General features: G+C 46.3%; 1 protein-coding gene across 1 annotated transcript in view; it reads left to right on the plus strand.

The window, feature by feature from the left end:
* Positions 1-21,744, plus strand: part of LOC135182850 (nesprin-2-like) — a 277,205-nt gene that overhangs the window by 160,401 nt on the left and 95,060 nt on the right. The window contains exons 64-75 of the mRNA XM_064157392.1: positions 94-288; positions 1,466-1,540; positions 3,700-3,819; positions 5,004-5,108; positions 11,140-11,373; positions 14,414-14,581; positions 15,620-15,739; positions 16,703-16,815; positions 18,078-18,219; positions 19,138-19,269; positions 19,847-19,999; positions 20,642-20,851. Of these exons, the coding sequence (XP_064013462.1) occupies positions 94-288; positions 1,466-1,540; positions 3,700-3,819; positions 5,004-5,108; positions 11,140-11,373; positions 14,414-14,581; positions 15,620-15,739; positions 16,703-16,815; positions 18,078-18,219; positions 19,138-19,269; positions 19,847-19,999; positions 20,642-20,851 (1,767 nt within the window). The remainder of the gene's footprint in view (positions 1-93; positions 289-1,465; positions 1,541-3,699; positions 3,820-5,003; positions 5,109-11,139; positions 11,374-14,413; positions 14,582-15,619; positions 15,740-16,702; positions 16,816-18,077; positions 18,220-19,137; positions 19,270-19,846; positions 20,000-20,641; positions 20,852-21,744) is intronic.

A 21,744-nucleotide genomic window follows, 5' to 3' on the forward strand; every position in this document is an offset into this window, starting at 1 on the left:
AGTCCCAGTAAGATGCACCACTGGTAACATCTGTTACATTACTGTTTGGCTAGCTAAGAAAAATGGATGCTTACAGCTGTTGTTGGTCCTTAGGGAGAAATGGAAGCTGTAAAAGAAGAAATCATAAAGCTGTGCCAAAGAAAGGAGGATATCCTTACCGGGATGAGGAACTCCATGGCCGAGCTTCACCAGCGCTTACAGCAAGAGCTGCCTGAATCAGGAGATGAACTCACAGCTTCTGTATTACCACAGAGTGACTTGATGGGGACTGATGTTTCTGGTCAGCAGGTAAGTGGAGCACTACATCATGACGACTTAGCTGAGAGCCAAAGAGGGACGGTAAATAGCACTTCTTCCTCAGGAGGAGTGGCATGTGAGACAGGACCATCCCCCATAGCTGTCAACCAGTACTACCTCTCCTCCCCTTTGTGCTTCCCCATGCTGCCAGGAGGACTGAATATGATGCATGACTAGGAGAGAGACATGCTTATGGTTATTTTTTAGTGTGAACAGATTCAGCATGAAGTTTGCATCAAGTAATAAGCAGTGCAATGCTCCATGTGTAGATTTGTTGATTAATCAGTTGTTCCAGGAGCTTTGTTAAATTGTTTTCATGGAGCAAAATTAAATTTATCCCAATTATAGCTGTGATGTTGCGACATCACAGCATAGAAAAAAGTCTCAGTTTCCAGAAATGTGCAGAAGGGGACCTGGGGGTACTGGTAGAGAGTAGCTGAACATGAGCCAGCAGTGTGCTCAGGTGGCCAAGAGAGCTAATGGCATCCTGGCCTGGATCAGGAACAATGTGGCCAGTACAGTGGCCCTTTACTCAGCACTGGCCAGGCCACACCTTGAGTGCTGTGTCCAGTTCTGGGCCCCTCAATTCAAGAGACATGTTGAGATGCTGGAACGTGTCCAGAGAAGGGCAACAAAGCTGATGAAGGGCCTGGAACACAGCCCTGTGAGGAGAGGCTGAGGGAGCTGGGGGTGTTCAGCCTGGAGAAGAGGAGGCTCAGGGCTGACCTCATTGCTGTCTACAACTCCCTGAAGGGAGGTTGTGGCCAGATGGGGTTGGTCTCTTCTGCCAGGCAACCAGCAAGAGAACAAGGGGACACAGTCTTGAGTGGTGCCGGGGTGAGATACAGGCTGGATGTTAGGAGGAAGTTGTTGTCAGAGAGAGTGATTGGCATTGGAATGGGCTGCCCAGGGAGGTGGTGGAGTCACTGTCCCTGGAGGTGTTGAAGCAAAGCCTGGCTGAGGCACTTAATGCCATGGTCTAGTTGATTGGCTAGGGCTGGGTGCTAGGTTGGACTGGATGATGTTGGAGGTCTCTTCCAACCTGGTTGATTCTATGATTCTAAAAGTTAGCCTCAAGTGGTAACTTTCTTTTGGTTTACAGGCAGAAGAGATTGTTACTGTTCTTGTTTTGAATAATTGACCTGTCTCTTTGTGTATATTTTTGTAGTTGAAAAAAAGAGGATTGATTTCTCTTCTACCTTCCTTAGATGAAGAATCAGAAGACAGTTCTTTGCACAGCAGGGTGAGTTCAGCCTGTATCTTGTGTACACAGGTCTATATGTAAGATACACAAGTTTGGTATAGGACAAATTACAAAAACTGTGTAAATTAAAAATACCTCAGAACATGTTGAAATATTTGTTACCACTCCAGGATAGCAAAGAATTTGAACCCAGCTGAAAGAGTTGGGGCTGTTTAGTCTGGAGAAGAAGAGGCTCCCAGGTGACCTTCTTGGGGCCTTCCAGTATCTGAAGGGGGCCTACAAAAAAGTTGGGGAGGGACTTTTCAGGCTCTCAGGGAGTGCCAGGACTAGGGGGAATGGAGCAAAGCTGGAGGTGGGGAGATTCAGCCTGGATGTGAGGAGGAAGTTGTTGAGCATGAGAGTGGTGAGAGGCTGGAATGGGTTGTGCAGGGAGGTGGTCGTGGCCCCATGGCTGGAGGTGTTTAAGGCCAGGCTGGCTGAGGCTGTGGGCAGCTTGATCTAGGGTAGGGTGTCCCTGCCCATGGCAGGGTGGTCAAAACTAGATGATCCTTGTGGTCCCTTCCAACCCTGACTGATTGTATGATTTTTAGGCAGCCCACCAATGTTACACAGCACCTCATTTTTTGATGTGTGATCATACTTTTTGGTGGCATTGCTTACACAGTCATACCCCTTTAGGGATGTCTTAGTGGCAAAACTTGGGCCTAAATTCTAATGTTTATATGTGGGAGTGTGGTTCAGGCATCCTCTGAAGTGCCAAAATGTAAGAGACAAAGTTAGGTTTGAGCTTAAATAATAAAGAGCATAATCAAACTGTGGAGAATGGGGTTAATATAGGAGAGTTTTCTGGGAGAAGGAGAGAAACTGGGAGACATTGCATAAAAGGTTGCTCTGAGTCTGCAGATTCTGAATGCTCAGATGGGCTCCAGAGGAACAGCTGGGAGTAGAGTTTCACAATAAATGTAATAGCTTTTGGAAAAATTAAAACAAAAAAATAGTTATAGATATATACCTCCCCATGAAAGTTTCTTCACACTCTCCTGCACCCTAGGGACTGGCTGAAAGAGGTTGTAGCTGGGTGGGGCTTGGTCTCTTCCACCAGGCAAGCAGCAACAGAACAAGGGGACACAGTCTCAAGTTGTGCTGGGGGAGATCTAGGCTGGATGTTAGGAGGGAGTTCCTCACAGAGAGAGTGATTGGCATTGGAATGGGCTGCCCAGGGAGGTGGTGGAGTCGCTGTCCTTTGAGATGTTGAAGCAAAGCCTGGCTGAGGCACTTAGTGCCATGGTCTAATTGATTGTCTAGGGCTGGGTGGTAGTTTGGCCTGGATGATCTTGGAGGTCTCTTCCAACCTGTTTGATTCTGTGATTCTATGACTAAACGAGATGGATTTGAATGAAATCAGGAACGTGCAGAGGTGCTGATGAGTTTATAGCCTGCTATCTACTTTCACAGCAGTTCAGAGTCTGCTAGGCTGGTAGTGACCAGCTGCTGTCATCTGCATCTCCAGGGATGGATTTAGGCATCAACCAAGTTTTGAAGACTCTCCATTTCTCTGTTTAGCCTTGGGATAGACAGGGATGACATTTCATGGCTATATAGTGTGTAGAAGTACAAACAGCTAAGACAGAGGTGGTGTCAGACTCCTTGCATCCAAGCACTTCAGTTTTCAAGGTTTCTGATTCTGCACTTTCATTGATGCAGTTTTCTTTTCATATTGGACTTTCTGAATGGCAGGAGAAATATTGCTTCTTGGTTTGGGTTTTTGGGTTGTTTTTCTTTGGTTTTGGCAACAGTATGAAAGAAATGAGGATACTCTGAGATCTCTAGAAAAAACTATCAGTGTCATCACAGTATTATCAGGGTTGGAAGAGACCTCACAGATCATCAAGTCCAACCCTTTACCACAGAGCTCAAGGCTAGACCATGGCACCAAGTGCCACGTCCAATCCTGCCTTGAACAGCTCCAGGGACGGCGACTCCACCACCTCCCTGGGCATCCCTCTGTCATTCATCATGCAGCAGAGATACAGAGCAAGGGAACAGGTGGGAGTTAGAAAACACTGTAGTGACAGATAAACAAGGCAGAAATACAGCAAATTGTTACTAAAGATTTAGTAGCTGTAATTTACCTTGCTTGAAGGAGTATTTGAGCTTACTGTTCTCAAGCTAACGCTGAGCTGTTGCTGCCTTCAAAGGGAAGTACAGCCACAGAGAAAGAAGCAAGCTTCTGGCCTTCAGAAAGAGGTGATGCAAGGCATAAGGAGGACAGTGCAGCTTCCTGGTCTTCTGGCACTTTGTCGGATGGCATCACTCAGGTAACGTGCTTGGGTTTATCTCTGTGGAAGTGGGAACTCAAAAGCCTGCACAAATCCTAGGTATTGCTGAAGTCTACAAAGAGAGAGAAGTGTACAAATGCAAGACATGATGACCTCACTCAGCTCCTTCATCTTCCATATCACACTAAAACCTGCCACTTAAAATCTCTTTTCCCGTTGCACATCTAGAGCGCACCCCATGACTTTCCAGGTCTTTTCTAACCAAAGGGATTCTGTGGTGGTATGTTAATTTATTCTAGCCTGGCAAAACCTCCACAGCTAGAAATGCACTTTTGCTAGCAGCCCTTTGGTTTGCTACTTTCTAAAAAGGCTGGAAAATGCATTTGGTTGGGAATTGGGTTTTTTTGAAAGAGGTTCTATTTGTACATGAGAAGGTTGGCATCTAAGACACTCAGCTGCAGTTTTGGGGGCATTCTACTCATCTTCATGATGTCTTGATAATGTTGTGCTAGCTGCATTGATTGTTTCTGTATATCAATAATACAGGCATTGGAAGACTCCTGTCTGTGAATACTCTGCGACCAGGGCCTCTCTAGATTAGCTGCTGCCTTTTGAGATGTCTCTAGCATGACAAAGTGATTATCAGAGAAACATTTAAATTGGAAAAGACCAAGCTGGTGAGGGGCCTGGAACACAAACCCTATGAGGAGAGGATGAGGGAGCTGGGGTTGTTCAGCCTGGAGAAGAGGAGGCTCAGGGGTGACCTCATTGCTGTCTACAACTCCCTGAAGGGAGGCTGTAGCCAGGTGGGGGTCAGTCTTGTCTCCCAGGCAACCAGCAACAGAACAAGAGGACACAGTCTCAAGTTGTGTTGGGGGAGGTCTGGGCTGGATGTTAGGAGGAAGTTGTTGCCAGAGAGAGTGATTTGCTTTCGAATGGGTTGCCCAGGGAGGTGGTGGAGTTGCTGTCCCTGGAGGTGTTCAAGAAGAGACTGTCTGAGGAACTTAGTGCCATGGTCTAGATGACTAGATAGGGCTGGGTGCTAGGATGGCCTGGATGATCTTTGAGGTCTCTTCCAGCCTGGTTGATGCTATGTCAAACCATAAATCTAACACTACCAAGTCTAACACTATACCACACCCCTAAATGCCATACCTGTGCTACTACACATCTGCTCAAATAAAGATGCAAATAGTTCCACTGTGACCTCTCTTTCTTTACAGGATGATGAGATAATGGAGTCACACAGTAAACATGGTGAGGAAACGTCTGTGCAAACTTTGCAGAACACTGAAGGCCCTGGCACAAATGATGGCATTGAGGCTATGGTGAGTTTCAGGGGCTGAAGTAGGCTGAACAAGGAGACCTGAGCTCATTGTATAACCTACCTAGTGAGCCCAGTGTTTTGGTACAATGCTGGACTTGGTTGCAGTGTTTATGGTATGGTGGGATACATGCAACCCTCTGTGAGCCTCTTCACCTTGTTGCTTTAAGTGATAACATATATTTGGATTTGTTCCTTGAAGAAAATGACCTTATCTTGAATACTGTGTTCAATTTTGGGCTCCCAAATTTAAGATGGACAGGCATCTGCTGGAGAGGGTCCAGCAGAAGGTTACAAGCATGGTTAGGGGACTGGAGGGCATGGCTTATGAGGGAGGCTGAGGGACCTGGGGCTTTTTAGTCTGGAGAATTGAAGACTGAGAGGAGAGGTACTATATTTTTAAACATCTGAGGGCTGGTCAGGAGTGGGGGGACAGACTCTGCTCACTTGCTCCCTGTGATAGATAGGACAAGGAGCACTGGGTGTAAGTTGCAGCACAGGAGGATCCACCTCAACACAAGGGGGAGCTTCTTTACTGTAAGGGTCCCAGAAAGGTTGTGGAGTCTCCTTCTCTGGAGACTTTCAAGGCCTGTCTGGATGTGTTCCTCTGTGATCTGTGCCACATTGTGTGGTCCTGCTCTGGCAGGGGGGTTGGACTCGATGATCTCCTTGGGTCCCTTCCAACCCCTAACATCCTGTCAGCCTGTGAAAGCAATTTACAAGGGAAATGAATCGAGTATTTTGAGAAAGTAAGATGCTTGTGTTCATACAGACAGTATGGGTAAGGGTAATGTAAGGGTTCAAGTGATGTAAACACACATCAAGGATAGGATTTTTCAAGTGGTAGTCAGAGGAAAAATTAAGAGACTGACACTCATGTGTTACTCCTTTGTGGAAGGCATGCAAAGACTAAGGGAAAAGTGGGAAGCAGTCTATAGGTTATATACAAAGGAGTATATGGAGACAAGCCAGAAAGGCCAGCATGGAAGAAAACAGAAACTGTCATTGCCTGGTGCAGGAGCAGGCATCCACTTTGTCTCCCATTTTGTCCCCCCAACTTCTTCCATTATGATTAACCATTAACTTACAGTTAAAAAAATATAGCAAACTATTAAAACTCTGTCAGCAATACAATATATTCTGTACTGGTGTTAGATGACACAGCCTTATGCAACTGTAATATGTAAGGTGTGGCCAGCAGGTCAAGGGAGGTGATTCTCCCCCTCCACTCTGCTGAGACCCCACCTGGAGTACTGCATCCAGTTCTGGAGCCCCCATTACAGGAAGGATGTGGAGATGCTGGAATGTGTCCAGAGAAGGGCCACGAGGATGCTCAGAGGGCTGCAGCAGCTCTGCTATGAGGACAGACTGAAAGAGTTGGGGCTGTTGAGTCTGGAGAGGAGAAGGCTCCCAGGTGACCTTCTTGTGGCCTTCCAGTATCTGAAGGGGGCCTACCAAAAAGCTGGGGAGGGACCTTTTAGGCTATTAGGTAGTGACAGGACTAGGGGGAATGGAGCAAACTTGGAGGTGGGGAGATTCAGTCTGGGCATGAGGTGGAAGTTCTTCAGTATGAGAGTGGTGAGAGGCTGGAATGAGTTGCCCAGGAAGGTGGTTGAGGCCCCATGGCTGGAGGTGTTTAAGGCCAGGTTGGCTGAGGCTGTGTCCAGCCTGATGTAGGGTAGGGTGTCCCTGCCCATGGCAGGGGTGTTGGAACTAGATGATCCTTGTGGTCCCTTCCAACCCTGCCTGATTCTATGATAAAGGCTTTCTGTGTATTTTTTCCTGTCTGCTCTGATGCTCTTGGTCTCTGTATGCACAGGATATGTCTAAGCTCCCTTGGCAGCCCCAGGAGCTCCAGACACTGCAGAAGCCATACACAGTGAGCAGTTCATCTGAGCTCTACCTATGTCCATTAGGCTTAACTGAACTCCTGGCTGCACTGAATAAATCTCTCTTGATTATAATGGGAATTTAGACACCTGCATTCAAGAGACTTAAGCTCCAGCTGAATGTTTTGGGTTTCCCAGGAGCCTTACTAGACAACATACACTCTACTGGCACCTCTGTGTGCCCTCTTTTGTCAGCATCTTGCCTTTAGGGGCAACCACAGCTTCATAGAATCATAGAATCAACCATGTCGGAAGACACCTCCAAGATTATCCAGTCCAACCTAGCACCCAGCCCTATCCAGTCAGCTAGACCATGGCACTAAGTGCTTCATCCAGTCTCTTCCTGAACACCTCCAGGGATGGTGACTCCACCACCTCCCTGGGCAGCCCATTCCAATGCCAATCACTCTCTCTGTGAAGAACTTCCTCCTAACATCCAGCCTATACTTCCCCTGGCACAACAACATCAGGGAGTTAACTTCATGAAAGCTATTTAGAAATCAAATTGTGATCAGCATCCACCGGCAGCAAGCAGGACTCTGTAGCCACCCACTCTACACTTCTACCATTTCAGTGTATTTGTTATCTTCCTTTGAATTCTGGACTTTGTGAAATGGTATCAGTCCTAACACTTCCTGAATGTGGGTTTATTTCCTTATTATTAAATTAATATTTCTTGAACACCTCCAGGTACGGTGCCTCCACCACCTCCCTGGGCAGCCCATTCCAATGCCAATCACTCTCTCTGGGGAGAACTTCCTCCTAACATCCAGCCTATACAAAACTTCCAGCAACACAAAACTTTGGTGGAGTATTTTTTTGAGCTAGACACAGCAACTCAGGTTTGTGTAGAGAGTAGTCTTAGGCTGTGAGCCAGGGTCATAGAATCATAGAATCAACCAGGTTGGAAGAGACCTCCAAGATCATCTAGTCCAACCTAGCACCCAGCCCTAGCCAGTCAACTAGACCATGGCACTAAGTGCCTTATCCAGGTTTTTCTTGAAGACCTCCAGGGATGGTGCCTCCACCACCTCCCTGGGCAGCCCATTCCAATGGCAAATCATTCTCTCTGGGAAGAACTTCGTCCTTCTCTGCTCCTCCTTGGAGAAGGTCTTCTTTACTTAATCTGAACCAGACAACTTTTTTTTGGACTTGCAACATCATTTCCACTTCAGTGTTTTCCTGTGGCATTTCCACAGCTTCCTGTAGTTGAGTAATTTTTTCCTTGATTTTGTTAAATGATTTATTTGCAAGGTCAATTACTGTTTGGAGACAACAAAGCATTTATTTTTACACATGGTAAATGGGTTTGTTTCCTCTAGAGGTGTGGGTATGTGTGAAGATTTTTGAAGTGGATTATATTTATACTCTCCATTTAGAGCTTAACTACATTCTAAACCTAAGTAATTTCTACTTCGTGAATGCTAAGCCATTTCTTCCTTCTGGCATGTTGTCACTCCCATGCAAACTTCCATGCTTCCAAATTCAGTTCTAGCAGCATAAAGCAGGAGCATAAAGCAGCATAAAACAGCAGCATAAAGCAGGAGCAGGGAAGTCATTCTGCCCCTGTACTCTGCACTGGTTAGACCACACCTTGAGTGCTGTGTTCAGTTCTGGGCCCCCCAGTTTAGGAGGGACATTGAGATGCTTGATTGTGTCCAGAGAAGGATGACGAGGCTGGGGAGAGGCCTTGAGCACAGCCCTACGAGGAGAGGCTGAGGGAGCTGGGATTGGTTAGCCTGGAGAAGAGGAGGCTCAGGGATGACCTCATTGCTGTCTACAGCTATCTGAGGTGAGGCTGTAGCCAGGAGGAGGTTGCTCTCTTCTCTCAAGTGGCCAGCACCAGAATGAGAGGACACAGCCTCAAGCTACGCCAGGGGAGATTTAGGCTGGAGGTGAGGAGAAAGTTCTTCACTGAGAGAGTCATTGGACACTGGAATGGGCTGCCCGGGGAGGTGGTGGAGTCGCCGTCCCTGGGGCTGTTCAAGAAAAGCCTGGCTGAGGCACTTAGTGCCATGGTCTGGTTGACTGGATAGGGCTGGGTGCTAGGTTGGACTGGATGATTTTGGAGGTCTCTTCCAACCTGGTTGATTCTGCAATTCTATGAAAACACAATTTAGGATTGAGAAAAACATTTGATTTACTGGACAAGAAAGAAGAGTTGGATTATTGTAGGTGACTCCCTTCCAAGGGGAACAGAGGATACAATATGCCAGGTAGACTCTCCTGATAATGCAGTCTGCTGCCTCCTTGGGACTAGTTTAGGGACATCACTAGGAAACTTCCTAACATGATCTGGCCCCTGGACTGTTACACTATTACTCACTATTGTTCTTCCATAGGGGTGATGATGGAAGCTGCAACCCTTGGTCCAAAAGCAATCAAAAGGGACTTCAGGGCAGTCCAGAAGCAATCAAAAGGGACTTCAGGGCCTTGAGACAGTTGGAGAAGAAATCTGGGATTTTTTCCTCTCTCCCTCCAGTTTCAGGCAGCAGCACTGAAAGGAACAGATCATTCCAGCCTATTAATATGCCCTCAGCACAAGGAACATGTGGAACTGTTAGATCAGTTCCAAAGGGAAGGTGATGAAAATAGTCAGAGGACTGCAACAGCTCTCCTATAGGAAAAGGCTGAGTGAGTTGTGGTTGTTTATCCTACAAGGAGAACATGCTGGGGAGACCTTACAGCAGTCTTCCAGTGCTTAAAGGAGACCCACAGGGAAGACTGGAAGGGATTCTTTATCAGGGAATGTATTGACAGTACAGGGACTTAGGGTGTTAAACTCAATGAGGGTACAGTCTGACTAGATGTAAAGAGATTTTTTTTTCACAAGGCTGCAAAAACACTGGAACAGGTTGCCCAGAGAGGTGGTAGATGTTCTGTCCCTGGAAACATTCGAGGTCAGTTTGGATGGGGCTCTGAAGAAGTCCCTGCTGACTGCAGAGGGATTGGGCTAGATGACTATTAAAGGTCCCTTCCAGCTCAAACTCTGGTCTTTGTCAATTGACCATCTCCTTTGTGACACCTCCACAGGCTCTGCCTTGGTACATGAATGCATGGCATATGCTTGACCACCTGCACAAATGACACTGGTCTATTTTAGCCAACTAATCTGTCTGTATATCAGAGTTTCTGTAGAGCAAGGAACAAAGTCTACTGCAGTAACTGTAAACAGCTGAGGAGGAGCAGAGCATGCCATGAGTGGAAACTAAATGCTTCTGTGCACATCAGTGTGTGACAAAAGGGTTTCATGCACAGTATCATACATGTATTGTTCTGATACTTGAATGAACTAAAGCAAGCAGGCTTAGAAGTAAAGCTGGAAATTCCAAGTGGATGTTGAAGTAAGGTGGTACTTCTTCAGTCATGAATATCTCCATAGACATATTTAGACTCTTCTGGGATCTCTATGCTTGCTTTTACTTTCTATCTTAATGGCACTGGCCCATGCTGAGGCAAACAAAGACAGCAGTGATTAAAGTAAGATATTGATAGCTCAAAGTGCATTTTTGCTCTCTGATATTCTGCCAGATTTGATTTTAACACTGACCACCTCTCAGGTGCCTGAAATGCATGCTCTAGAGCTGTGGGGGCGTGTGGGTAGCTGTGTTCTTGTGGTGTGCTTGACTTGCTAAGTACCAGTATTTGCATATGCAGGTACATACAGACCTGTATGCCTTCCAAGCAGCTGCTGTTATCTCCAAGCCCTCTAGACTTGTACTGAGCAAGGAAGTGTGTGATACTGTGTCTTAAAGGAGACCAAATAAGAAGAAATAATTATGCAAGCGTTGCCCAACAGCTTGCTTTGCAGCTTTCAGCTGCATGTGTTTTACATCTCACTCCCACAGAAAAACCTCTTTCCTCAGGGAAGAGCTGGTTAATGGTGAGTCATCTCGCTTCCTGAGTGCTCAGGTGTACCTGGAAACCTGTTACACCAGCCTCTGGATCGTCTGCCTGCTCAGTTTCTCCTTCTTTTTTTCCTTCTTCTCTTCTATTGTGTTTTCAGTCTGGGAGCACAGTGGCGGAGTGGTTTGGGTGCTTCTGTGAGTGTGACAGTTCAACATTTCTCACTGGTATGGGGAGGGGGGGAAAAAGAAAGTAAAACCCAGACAGATAACCACGTTTCTTTCATGTGCTTTGCTTCAGAGTGAGAAGCTGCCTCCTGTCCCTAAGGCCACACTAGGCTCTCAAGGGCAAGTGGGAGATCCAAAGGAAGTGGTGGATGGCGGCAGGCCTGAGCCAGAAGCGATCCTCCAGGTGTGCCAGGCCCAGGTTGCTGAGCTGGAGCAATGGCTAAACAAAACTAAAGTGTCCCTGAGGTCAGACCCCCAGACCCCTAAAATGCAACAGATGGCGGAACTGGAGCTTGCTGATTGCCAGGTAAGACGGGAGCGGTCAGTTTGCTTCTGCCACCCAAACCAGGCGCACTTCCCTGGGGTGCATCTGCAAAACAGCTCTGCTTTGCTGCTGCTCCTCTGCCCCCTCACTCAGCTACTCTGTGCAGAAAACAGGTAACTGCTTGGCTTCAGTTCCAGGTGCAGCAAAACAGCTCTGCTTTGCTGCTGCTCCTCTGCCCCCTCACTCAGCTACTCTGTGCAGAAAACAGGTAACTGCTTGGCTTCAGTTCCAGGTGCAGCAAAACAGCTCTGCTTTGCTGCTGCTCCTCTGCCCCCTCACTCAGCTACTCTGTGCAGAAAATGGGTAACTGCTTGGCTTCAGTTCCAGGTGCAGCAAAACAGCTCTGCTTTGCTGCTGCTCCTCTGCCCCCTCACTCAGCTTCCTTACACTGTACAGAAAACAGGTAACTGCTTGGCTTCGGTTCCAGGTGCAGCATTCTAAGGGCTTAGTAAAAAAAAACCTATTTTCAGAGGTGGGATCTCTATTCTAAAGCTCAGTCTTCCTTTTGTATTATTTTCAGACACATGTCTTCATTGACTTGAAATCTGTGCTCTCAATCATGACAAATCAGCTAGAAAAAATGAGTTGGTTTTTTTTTTGGTGTTTTTTTTTTTTTGGTAGTTTGTTGTTTTTACATTTTCACTTCCTACTTCAGTGGCTTGTAAGACTGGCATAAGGTATCTTTCAAGCTGGTAAAATCTTCTTTTGCACTTCTTGCAAAATGCTGCCAACACAGGTAGAAAGAAAAGAGCTTTTCCTGGGCTCTCTGTGAGAAGCAGCAATATTCTGACCTGCTGCGGTGCTGCCAGGGTAGGCTCTTAACCCTGGAAGGCAGTGGAAGGAAAGGAGTAGGTGGTACCTGTTGGTGAAAACGGGTGGAAGGAAACAAGACTGGCATGAGGGACTGGGGTGGGTGGGAGTCCTGGCATGCTGCATTTCTCTGGCATGCAGATGAAAAGGCAATGTGCAGCCGTGCCGCTTTGAAGTTCCCTGCGGTGCCAGTCTGGTGTACCAGTTTGCTTCAAGCACTGAGTCTACCTAAAGCAGCAAACTTCACTCACCGTGAAGGAGCCAGGAACAAAATGCCTCCCTTTTAAATTAATTACTACAAGACATTTCCAACTGTTTTGTCGTTGATAGTGGGTGGGGTTCTTTAGTAGGAACTGACTCCATGCCAAGAAGTGCCCCTGGGTTTAGCCTGTGATTCAGCCAAGTGCTCAGGTGCTCAACTCTGTGGGAATTAGGATCCTGAACACACCTAAGTAGCTGGCTGTGTCTGGATCCCATTCAGGGTTCGTTTCAGCATAGGCTTCCACTGAGCAGTTTCAGGCTTCAGGCAGATAACAGAATCATAGAATCAGACGGGTTGGAAGAGACCTCCAAGATCATCCAGTCCAACCTAGCACCCAGCCCTATCCAGTCAACTAGACCATGGCACTAAGTGCCTCAGCCAGGCTTTTCTTCAACACCTCCAGGGATGGTGACTCCACCACCTCCCTGGGCAGCCCATTCCAATGCCAATCACTCTCTCTGTGAAGAACTCCCTCCTAACATCCAGCCTATACTTCCCCTGGCACAACTTGAGGCTGTGTCCCCTTGTTCTATTGCTGGTTGCCTGGGAGAAGAGACCAACCCCCACCTGCCTACAACCTCCCTTCAGGTAGTTGTAGATGTAAGTGCTGCTGAATTCATGTTGCCTGTGGGCAGTCTGGCTCAAGGTGAAGATGTGAATTTGATGGAGAGAGGAGTTTTTCTAGGCTGGTCAAGATCTCCAAAGACAAATACACATAGCACAAAGTCTCTAGATATGGACATATGATGTAAAGCTGCCAATGTATTGCAGTTCATTACTTCTGAGTTGAGCCATGGTGCCTGTCTCCACATTCATCTTAAATACATGGGTTTAAAACAATGTAGAGATGCACTTAGATTCACAGTAGCTTGGATCAAAAAACCAATCACAGATCCTGGCTGAGATATGGTGGCATTACTGTGTTTTGGTAATTCAGTATCATTCCTCCCAAAGGGTGATGTGATCAGTCTGTGCACTGCCTCCTTCTCCCTCTTTGGGCTGTGTCATCTTCTTGGTCACATCCAAATGGAGTCAGTAATTTCTGCTCTGCTTTTTTATTACTCCTTACCTGAGTTAATATAACTTCCTGAAGAGGTTGTTCTTTGAAACGAATTTGAGATGAACTCTGTATAAAATGTATTTATGTGTTCAGAATAAAAAAGAGACTATATTGGGGAAAATCTAGGAGGGAATCCAGGGCCAGCAGTGTGCCCAGGTGGACAGGAGAGACAATGGCATCCTGGCCTGCATCAGGAGCAGTGTGGCCAGCAGGACAAGGGAGGTTATTCTGCCCCTGTACTCAGCACTGGTCAGGCCACACCTTGAGTGCTGTGTCCAGTTCTGGGCTCCTCAATTCAAGAGAGATGTTGAGGTGCTGGAATGTGTCAGAGAAGGGCAAAGAAGCTGGTGAAAGGCCTGGGACACAGTGCTGTGAGGAGAGGCTGAGGGAGCTGGGGTTATTTAGCCTGCAGAAGAGGAAGCTCAGGAGTGACCTCATTGCTGCCTGCAACTCCCTGAAGGGAGGCTGTAGCCAGGTGGGGGTTGGTCTCTTCTACCAGGCAAGCAGCAAGAGAACAAGGGGACACAGTCTCAAGTTGTGCTGGGGGAGGTCTAGGCTGGATGTTAGGAGGAAGAACTTCCCATTGGAATGGGCTGCCCAGGAAGGTGGTGGAGGCACCGTCCCTGGAGGTGTTGAAGCAAAGCCTGGCTGAGGCACTTAGTGCCATGGTCTAGTTGATTGTCTAGGGCTGGGCGCTAGGTTGGCCTGGATGATCTTGGAGGTCTCTTTTAACTTTGTTGATTCTGTGATTTGCAGATTTGCAGCTAGTTCTCTCCTTCCCCATACATTTCTTTTCAGACAAGGGAAGTTGTGGTCGTTGACTTCAGAATGTTGTCAGGAAAGGAGTGTTGTACTTCTAAGAACGAATAATTGACTGCTCTTCCTTCTAGGTGAGGTTATCAGAGATAGAACAAAAGGTTCTTTCTTTACTGGATGATTGTGGAGATAGTGCAAACTGCCAGCAAGAGACAGAGGCTCTTTCCTTGAAGCTGAAAGAAGTGAAGTGCAATTTGGAGAAAGTCCAGACAATGCTTCAAGACAAACACAATGAAGAGCAGGTAAAGCATATGAATGCTATGCAGAGCAAGAGCGAGAGTCGCGGTGCTTTCCTGCGTGAAGCTGCAGAGCTGCTCACCATGCAAAGCCAGGAAAGGAGAGAAGTCAATCGGAAATGTCAGACTTGCTATTATTCTACTTTGGAGAGCTGTGTAATTATTTACAGTGTGCAAGAAACAGTGGGGGTTTTAGTGAGTCTCTGAACAACATCTTTTCTGCTCTAAGTGCTCAGTGACAGAAGTCAAGATTTTTCGAGGAGTACAGGGAAAGATACAAAGGTTTGTTTGCTTTGGTTTGGTTTTCTGAATTGCTTTGAAGTGCCGTGATGATTGTCTACTACAGTGTCACTGCAGAGAGACCTTTAGACAATCCATTTGTCTGGGAAAAACGAATAAATAGCAAGGGCAGTGACTGCCAACTCTCCTGTGCCACAGCTGCACACTTATTGCTGAGTTTCCCAGTGGGCGAGACTAACTCCCAGCTTCAGAGCTGATTCCCACTCTGTGTGCTGTACACGGAGACAGCAAACTCGACCTGATGTGTTTGTGTAAGAGCAGCCACCGTCTCTCTGGTTCTGGAGGAGCACAGTCTAAAAGGGAACCTGCATGGCACAGGAGAGAATTAGCACTGCTTAAGGCTCCCACTGAAGTATTGCTGTGAGCACGGAAAGATGAAAATCCATGTGCATGAGCAAATATATAAGCATAAACTGTACATCCCTGTAATTTGATCAAACAATAAGAGGGGAGGGTGAGCATCAATTAATCTGCTTAGTATCAATGAATCTGCTTAGTGTCAATTCATCTGCTAGGAGGAAAAGTAAAGCAAACCTTGTAACTGTGAGGGAAAGAAATGTTAGAATGGACCAAACTTTCAGTAAATGGAACTAGACAGAGACCTTTGCAAGAATGGCAACTGTTTCATTCTGTGAGTGGTAAGTCTGAGACAGCTCTGCTTTTGCCATTTCTCCAACCTGCACTTGGTAGTTCTGCTCTCATATCAAGTCTGGAAGCCTTCCCACAATGGGTCTCCCTTTACAGACTCACAACAGAGAGACGACTGCCCCAGAGCTCCTTGAGATCCTACACTCCAATGGCTCCAGCACACCTCAGCTTGCTGAACAACCACTAATGTGGCACAATGGTTTCCAGCATCCCCAGGTAATTCTCCTGCCATCTGGTAGCCAGGCTGCTCTGCATCCTCTGTGGGTGTGAGGGACAGCACTTGCACTATGTGCTGCAACTTTCAGTGTGGGATCAGGTCTTACAAGAGTAGATATCAGCCACCCCTTGCTCCAATATGAGAGGAGTTTGCCAGGGTGGAGAAAGGCCTCACTTGTAAAATCTCACGTCCAAGAGTTGACAAAGCTGAATAGAACCTGACTGGCGAGGGCTGGGTGCTAGGTTGGACTGGATGATCTTGGAGGTCTCTTCCAACCTGGTTGACTCTATGATTATGATTCAAATGGCATCTTTCCATCTCTCCAATATTCTATCTTTGTAGCATTGTTGCAGTAAGAAATCTGAATCTATATACTGACACTGCTTTTGAAGGTGAATTTGGATGCTTTCCCGTGGGCTAACTCATGACTTTTAAGGTTGTTAATAGAATGTTTTTTAAAAGGTCATGTGATGTTATGTGCCCTGTAAACTGCTGTTTTACTAGCTAAAAATCAGCTTCTGCTCTTTGTGTGCTATTAGAAAGTAGCTGGAGAGAGTGCTCCAGCCTGAGCTGCTAAAATTGCTCCCTTTTCTTTTGCCACTCTTTATAACTAATGGAACCCAACCTCATATTTAAGAAAATTGTTCTTTTTTGCTTGCATTTTAATCTGTATAGACATGGCAGTTGGGGGCCTTAACATTCCCAAGTGTACATAATTTGTTTCTGGCTGGTGGTTTTTGCTTGTAAAACTTCAACTCAGGCAGAAATCATATTCCTTAGTAATGTCTGTTTTCAGAAAATAGACTGTTTGATCAACTGTTTTTACACAGAAGCTGCATTTCATTCTGGCAGATGTATTCTCATTTATCTTTTTTTGCTAAGTGAATTAATGTAACATGTGATTGGAAAAGCACAGTTGTAAGTTGAGATTAATAGAGCACCCAACTATTCTCTGTGTGCAGGACCTGAAAGCAAAAGCAGCTGAGGAGAAAAATCTCCTTGACTTCATTGAGTCGTGCGTGGAAAAAATGCAGCCACAGTTTGGAGCCAGCGCGACGCAGAAATTGGAATCAAGGTACAGAATAATATCAGTTACCAGATTCTGTGGTGTAGAACTGCCTCAGCTTGCTGAAACTTTGCAGTGGCACTACAGGTTCTGTGCAGATGTGTGCCTGTAGAAGAAAAACTGCAGAAGCTGGGAGATGCAGGCTACTAACAGTCTAGAGAAATGGAGTCTCATTTCTGTGGCATCCTCTGTGATCATGCCCCTGTACTCAGCACTCATGAGACCACACCTCAAGTACTGTGTCCAGTTTTGGTCACCACAGTATAGGAGGGACATTGAGGTGCTGGAGCAGGTGCAGAGAAGGGCAACGAGGCTGGGAAGAGGTGTGGCAAACATGACCTATAAGGAGTGGCTGAGGGAACTGGGGGTGTTTAGTCTGGAGAAGAGGAAGCTGAAAGGGGACCTTATTGTCCTCTACAACTACCTAAAAGGAGGTTGTAGTGAGGCTGAAGCTGGTCTCTTCTCCCAAATTACTGCTGATAGGACAAGAGGAAATGGCCTCAAGTTGCATCCGGGAAGGTTTGGGTTGGATGTTGGGAGGAAGTTCTTTACTGAGTGGGTGGTCAGGCACTGGAGCAGGCTGCCCAGGCAGGTGGTGGAATTGCCATCCCTGGAGGTGTTTAAAAGGAGAGTGGGTGTGGCTCTTGAGGCTATGGTTTGGTGATTAAGGATGCTGGGATGAAGGTTGGGCAGGATGATCCTGGTGGTCCTTTCCAACCCTAGCGATTCATAGTGATTAGATGTTGTGCTGAGGGCTTTGGTTTAGTCAAGGACTTGTCAGTGTGAAACTAATGATTGGACTTGGTGATCTTGAAGGCCTTTTCCAATCTAAGAAATTCTGTGATATTGGGCTGACTCCCATGTTTGGAGTGAGTCATGATATCAGGCAGGATTGAGACCTGCCATAAACTGAAGCAGAGCTATCAGGAGGCAAGTTGGTTACCTCTATTCAGAGCCTTTGCAATACAATTGCACAGATACCCAGCCAGATTTAAAGGCAGCATCTCTGAAAAGCAGGCTTTGGAATCATGCATGAAACCAAGATGTACCACAGGACTCCATTCCATAAATTGTAATCTCAGAGAGGGAGGCTGCCTGCAGCCCCCTAGCATGTTTCATGGGAAGGTAAAAGTCCAAAACAGTGTTGAAGTTTTCACTCTGGTATTGAGGCAGGAGCAGTAGAAACTAACCTTATACAAGAAGTCTTACAAATCTAATTTTGCTTATTCTGCTTCAGTATTTGACATTCTGAAAATGTTTTCTCAATGCAGCAGTGGAGAATCTGATGCAAAGAGCAAGCAGGCTGGTCCCACCTTAGCTCCAAAGGACCAAGTGGGCAATAAATGGCAATATTTACAACAAGAGCTATCATCAAAGATGAAGTCTCCTCTCTGCCAGCTTGTGGAACCTCAGGTCCGTTTAAGTTCAGTAAAGCACTCTTTCTGCAGGCAGTTGGTTGTGGTAAGGACAGCAATTAGAGCGTATCTTTCTGCATTGTTGTATCGTGACTCTTCACCAGATAAATGAAACCTGTGCAAGCTCTCTCCAGGAGAAATTGTTACTGCATAGTGCTTATATGATTGGCTTTTAATTTTACTTTGAGGTGAATAACGTCTGCAAAGTAGCCACTAAGCATAGTGTGGGAGCACATGGGTGGATCCTTGTAGTTAACATTCAGACCAGATGTTATCTGCTTAATTCCTTCATGAGAACTTAGAGTTAGCCAGCAAGCTCCCATCTGATTGTCATGGATGTGGTTTGAGACTGTTCTTGCAACTGAGAACACTTCAGTCAAAACAGATCTCTGGCACAGATTTTGTTGTGCCCTCACTATTGTGCTCTCTCTTTTTCACATACCAAAAGCAGAGCCTGGGCTGCATCAAGAGCACACTGTGTATTCTGAACAGAATGCAGAATTGTACTGCTTGGACAAAACTGATGTCTGTTATTAACAGTTTTCTTCACGTTCAGTTAGAATGGCTAGAATTTCCTGTTGCATTTACCTGCAAGACTATCAGTCATGTAAAAAGATGACTGTCAGCAAAGCCTACACAGCAGTGGCCAGCAGGGCTGCCTCAATGCAAGCTACACCTTGCAGCCCTTAGAGCTGCGAAATCAGATGCTCCCTTTTCAGTCAGCCTGCCATCAGGTCGTAGTCTGGCCAGCCAATTTCTGCCACTAAGAAGGGAACCCTGCTATCCACATTTTTTGTAGTAATGCCTTGAAACTTTCTTTTTAATGCTTTTTTTGAGGAGTGTTAATCTAGTTGCCCATAATCCTGTCTCATTTGAGCTCTTCACCTAATTGCAACGTTCTTCTTCCAAATGTTAGATTACAACAAAGATGAATGTGCTGCCTCGAGGCACATTGACTAATGCAGGAACCCCAACTGTGGAAGAACTGAAAACTTACACTGTCCAGCTGGGAGACCTAAGCCAAGAAGCAAATGTGGTGCATGCACAGGTAAAAGTGGCATATCCTAGCACTGCAAAATTACCAGGGGTTCTAGACACAAAACACTGTTTGGGCACTGGGAAGCATAGACAGCAATAGTATTATTATAGATGGCATTCATTATAATGTAGCTTTTACATCAGATGTGGACTATAGTGTAGAAATAAGCTTAGGATTTTGAGAGGAAACATTTCCAGTTTCAGCTATGATAATTCTGCTACCTGAATCCAAAGGTTTGCCAGTGTGGGTAAAGCTCCTCAAGCTGTATAAAGCAAGTAGCCTGTGAATGATTCCAGTAAATCTGCAGTGTTGGACCTAACAAGACAAATTGATTTGTACTCATGAGATATTAAATTGGATTAGATTAGTGACCTCTAAGATAACAACCATTCCAAATATATGAAGGATCATTGTCTCAGCTTTGGCCTCGACAGCTCTGAGCATTACATGCATTTAATGGTCTCTTCTAAGTCTGTCCTTCAATATTCCATTTTATTATTAGCTGACTGAACTTCTAACCTTATATAAGTGAATAAGCCATGCATTGGATTCAAGTACTGAAAACTTCTGACTTGCCTTTACCCAGGATAATGTGGCAGAGGAAGTCTCTTCCAACTTGGACAGAAAGTTGTTTGAGCTGCTTCTGGCAATCAGCCGATGCTTGAATAACATGGAGGAGATGTTAAACACCTCAGTCCTTTCCACTGAAGAGGCAGCTGTGCAACAAGCTCTTTATGAGGTAACTGTCCTAAAGCATCCAGAAAATGGGAAATCTCAGTGGATTTCTGGTAGAAGAGAATATATATGGCCTGATTTTCCTCTCTGTTTTGCTGGAGTAGCACCACCAAACTATTTGGTGTTGCACAGATTCAGGGAGCTGGGCCTGTTTAGCCTGCAGAAGAGGAGGCTCAGGGGTGATCTTATTACTGTCTACAACTACTTGAAAGGGCATTGTAGCCAGGTGGGGGGTGGGCTCTTCTCCCAGGCAACCAGCAATAGAACAAGGGGACACAGTCTCAAGTTGTGCCAGGGTAGGTATAGGCTGGATATTAGGAAGAAGTTCTTCACAGAGAGAGTGATTGGCATTGGAATGGGCTGCCCAGGGAGGTGGTGGAGGCACCGTCCCTGGGGGTCTTCAAGAAAAGCCTGGCTGAGGCACTTAGTGCCATGGTCTGGTTGACTGGCTAGGGCTGGGTGCTAGGTTGGACTGGATGATCTTGGAGGTCTCTTCCAACCTGGTTGATTCTATGTTTCTATGATTCTATGCCTATTGTTTTTCACAACAATTTTCAAACTGAGCCCTGCTGCCTTTCACAGGAAAGAGTCCTTGGGCAGAGACCATTTTCACCCATGCCATGTCTTTTTTTTTCCAACCTTTTAGACTCTTTCTGTCGAGCTGCAAAAACTTCACACTGATCTGAGTGATAAAAAGGATGATCTTCTAAAATCTATTAGCTGCGCTGGTGGGAGCACAGATGTGTTCTGTGAGTGCTTTAACAACTTGCAGGCACGACTGGAACAGACTCAAGCTGCCACTGCTTCAATGAGCAACTCCATGAAAGCTGGGTTGGATCATAATAGCAATTACCAGGTACTCCATTGCCACCAACACACATCTTGTTTCACAGCATCTCTTACACTTGTTAGTGTTAATGCATTTGGGTTACAGATGAGCAATCTTTGAAGGGCTTTCTTCTTGTTGGCTTTTTTGTGGGTTTTTTTCTTTGGTCCTGAACAAACTGGTTTTGGCCTTTCAAGAAGCAAATTAATTTTGCTGTTCAACAGTGCTGTTTGCAATGCTGACTAACTTAGAGGCCTCCATCACAGGAAATTTGCATGCAGAATGGATGGAATTAACCTGGGATCCCCTGTGTGCTGAGCTACAGGCCCAGGTGGCCAAGAGAGACAGTGGCATCCTGGTCTGGATCAGGAAGAGTGCCAGCAGAACAAAGGAGGTTATTCTTCCCCTGTACTCAACACTGGTCAGGCCACACCTTGAGTATTGTGTCCAGTTCTGGGCCCCTCAATTCAAGAGAGATGTTGAAGTGCTGGAAGGTGTCCAGAGAAGGGCAACAAAGCTGGTGAGGGGCCTGGAGCACAGCCCTGTGAGGAGAGGCTGAGGGAGCTGGGGATGTTTAGCCTGGAGAACAGGAGGCTCAGGGGTGACCTTGTTGCTGTTTACAACTACCTGAAGGGAGATTGTAGCCAGGTGGAGTTGGTGTCTTCTGCAAGGCAAGCAGCAACAGAACAAGGGGATACAGTCTCAAATTGTGCCAGGGGAGGTATAGGCTGGATGTTAGGAAGAAGTTTTTGACAAAGAGAGTGATTGCCATTGGAATGGGCTGCCCAGGGAGGTGGTGGAATCGCTGTCCCAGGAGGTGTTCAGGCAAAGCCTGGATGAGGCACTCAGTGCCACGGTCTAGGTAATTGGCTAGGGCTGTGTGCTAGGTTGGACTGGATGATCTTGGAGGTCTCTTCCAACCT

This window comes from Pogoniulus pusillus, chromosome 1, assembly GCF_015220805.1.
Source record: "Pogoniulus pusillus isolate bPogPus1 chromosome 1, bPogPus1.pri, whole genome shotgun sequence".
Lineage (NCBI taxonomy): Eukaryota > Metazoa > Chordata > Aves > Piciformes > Lybiidae > Pogoniulus > Pogoniulus pusillus.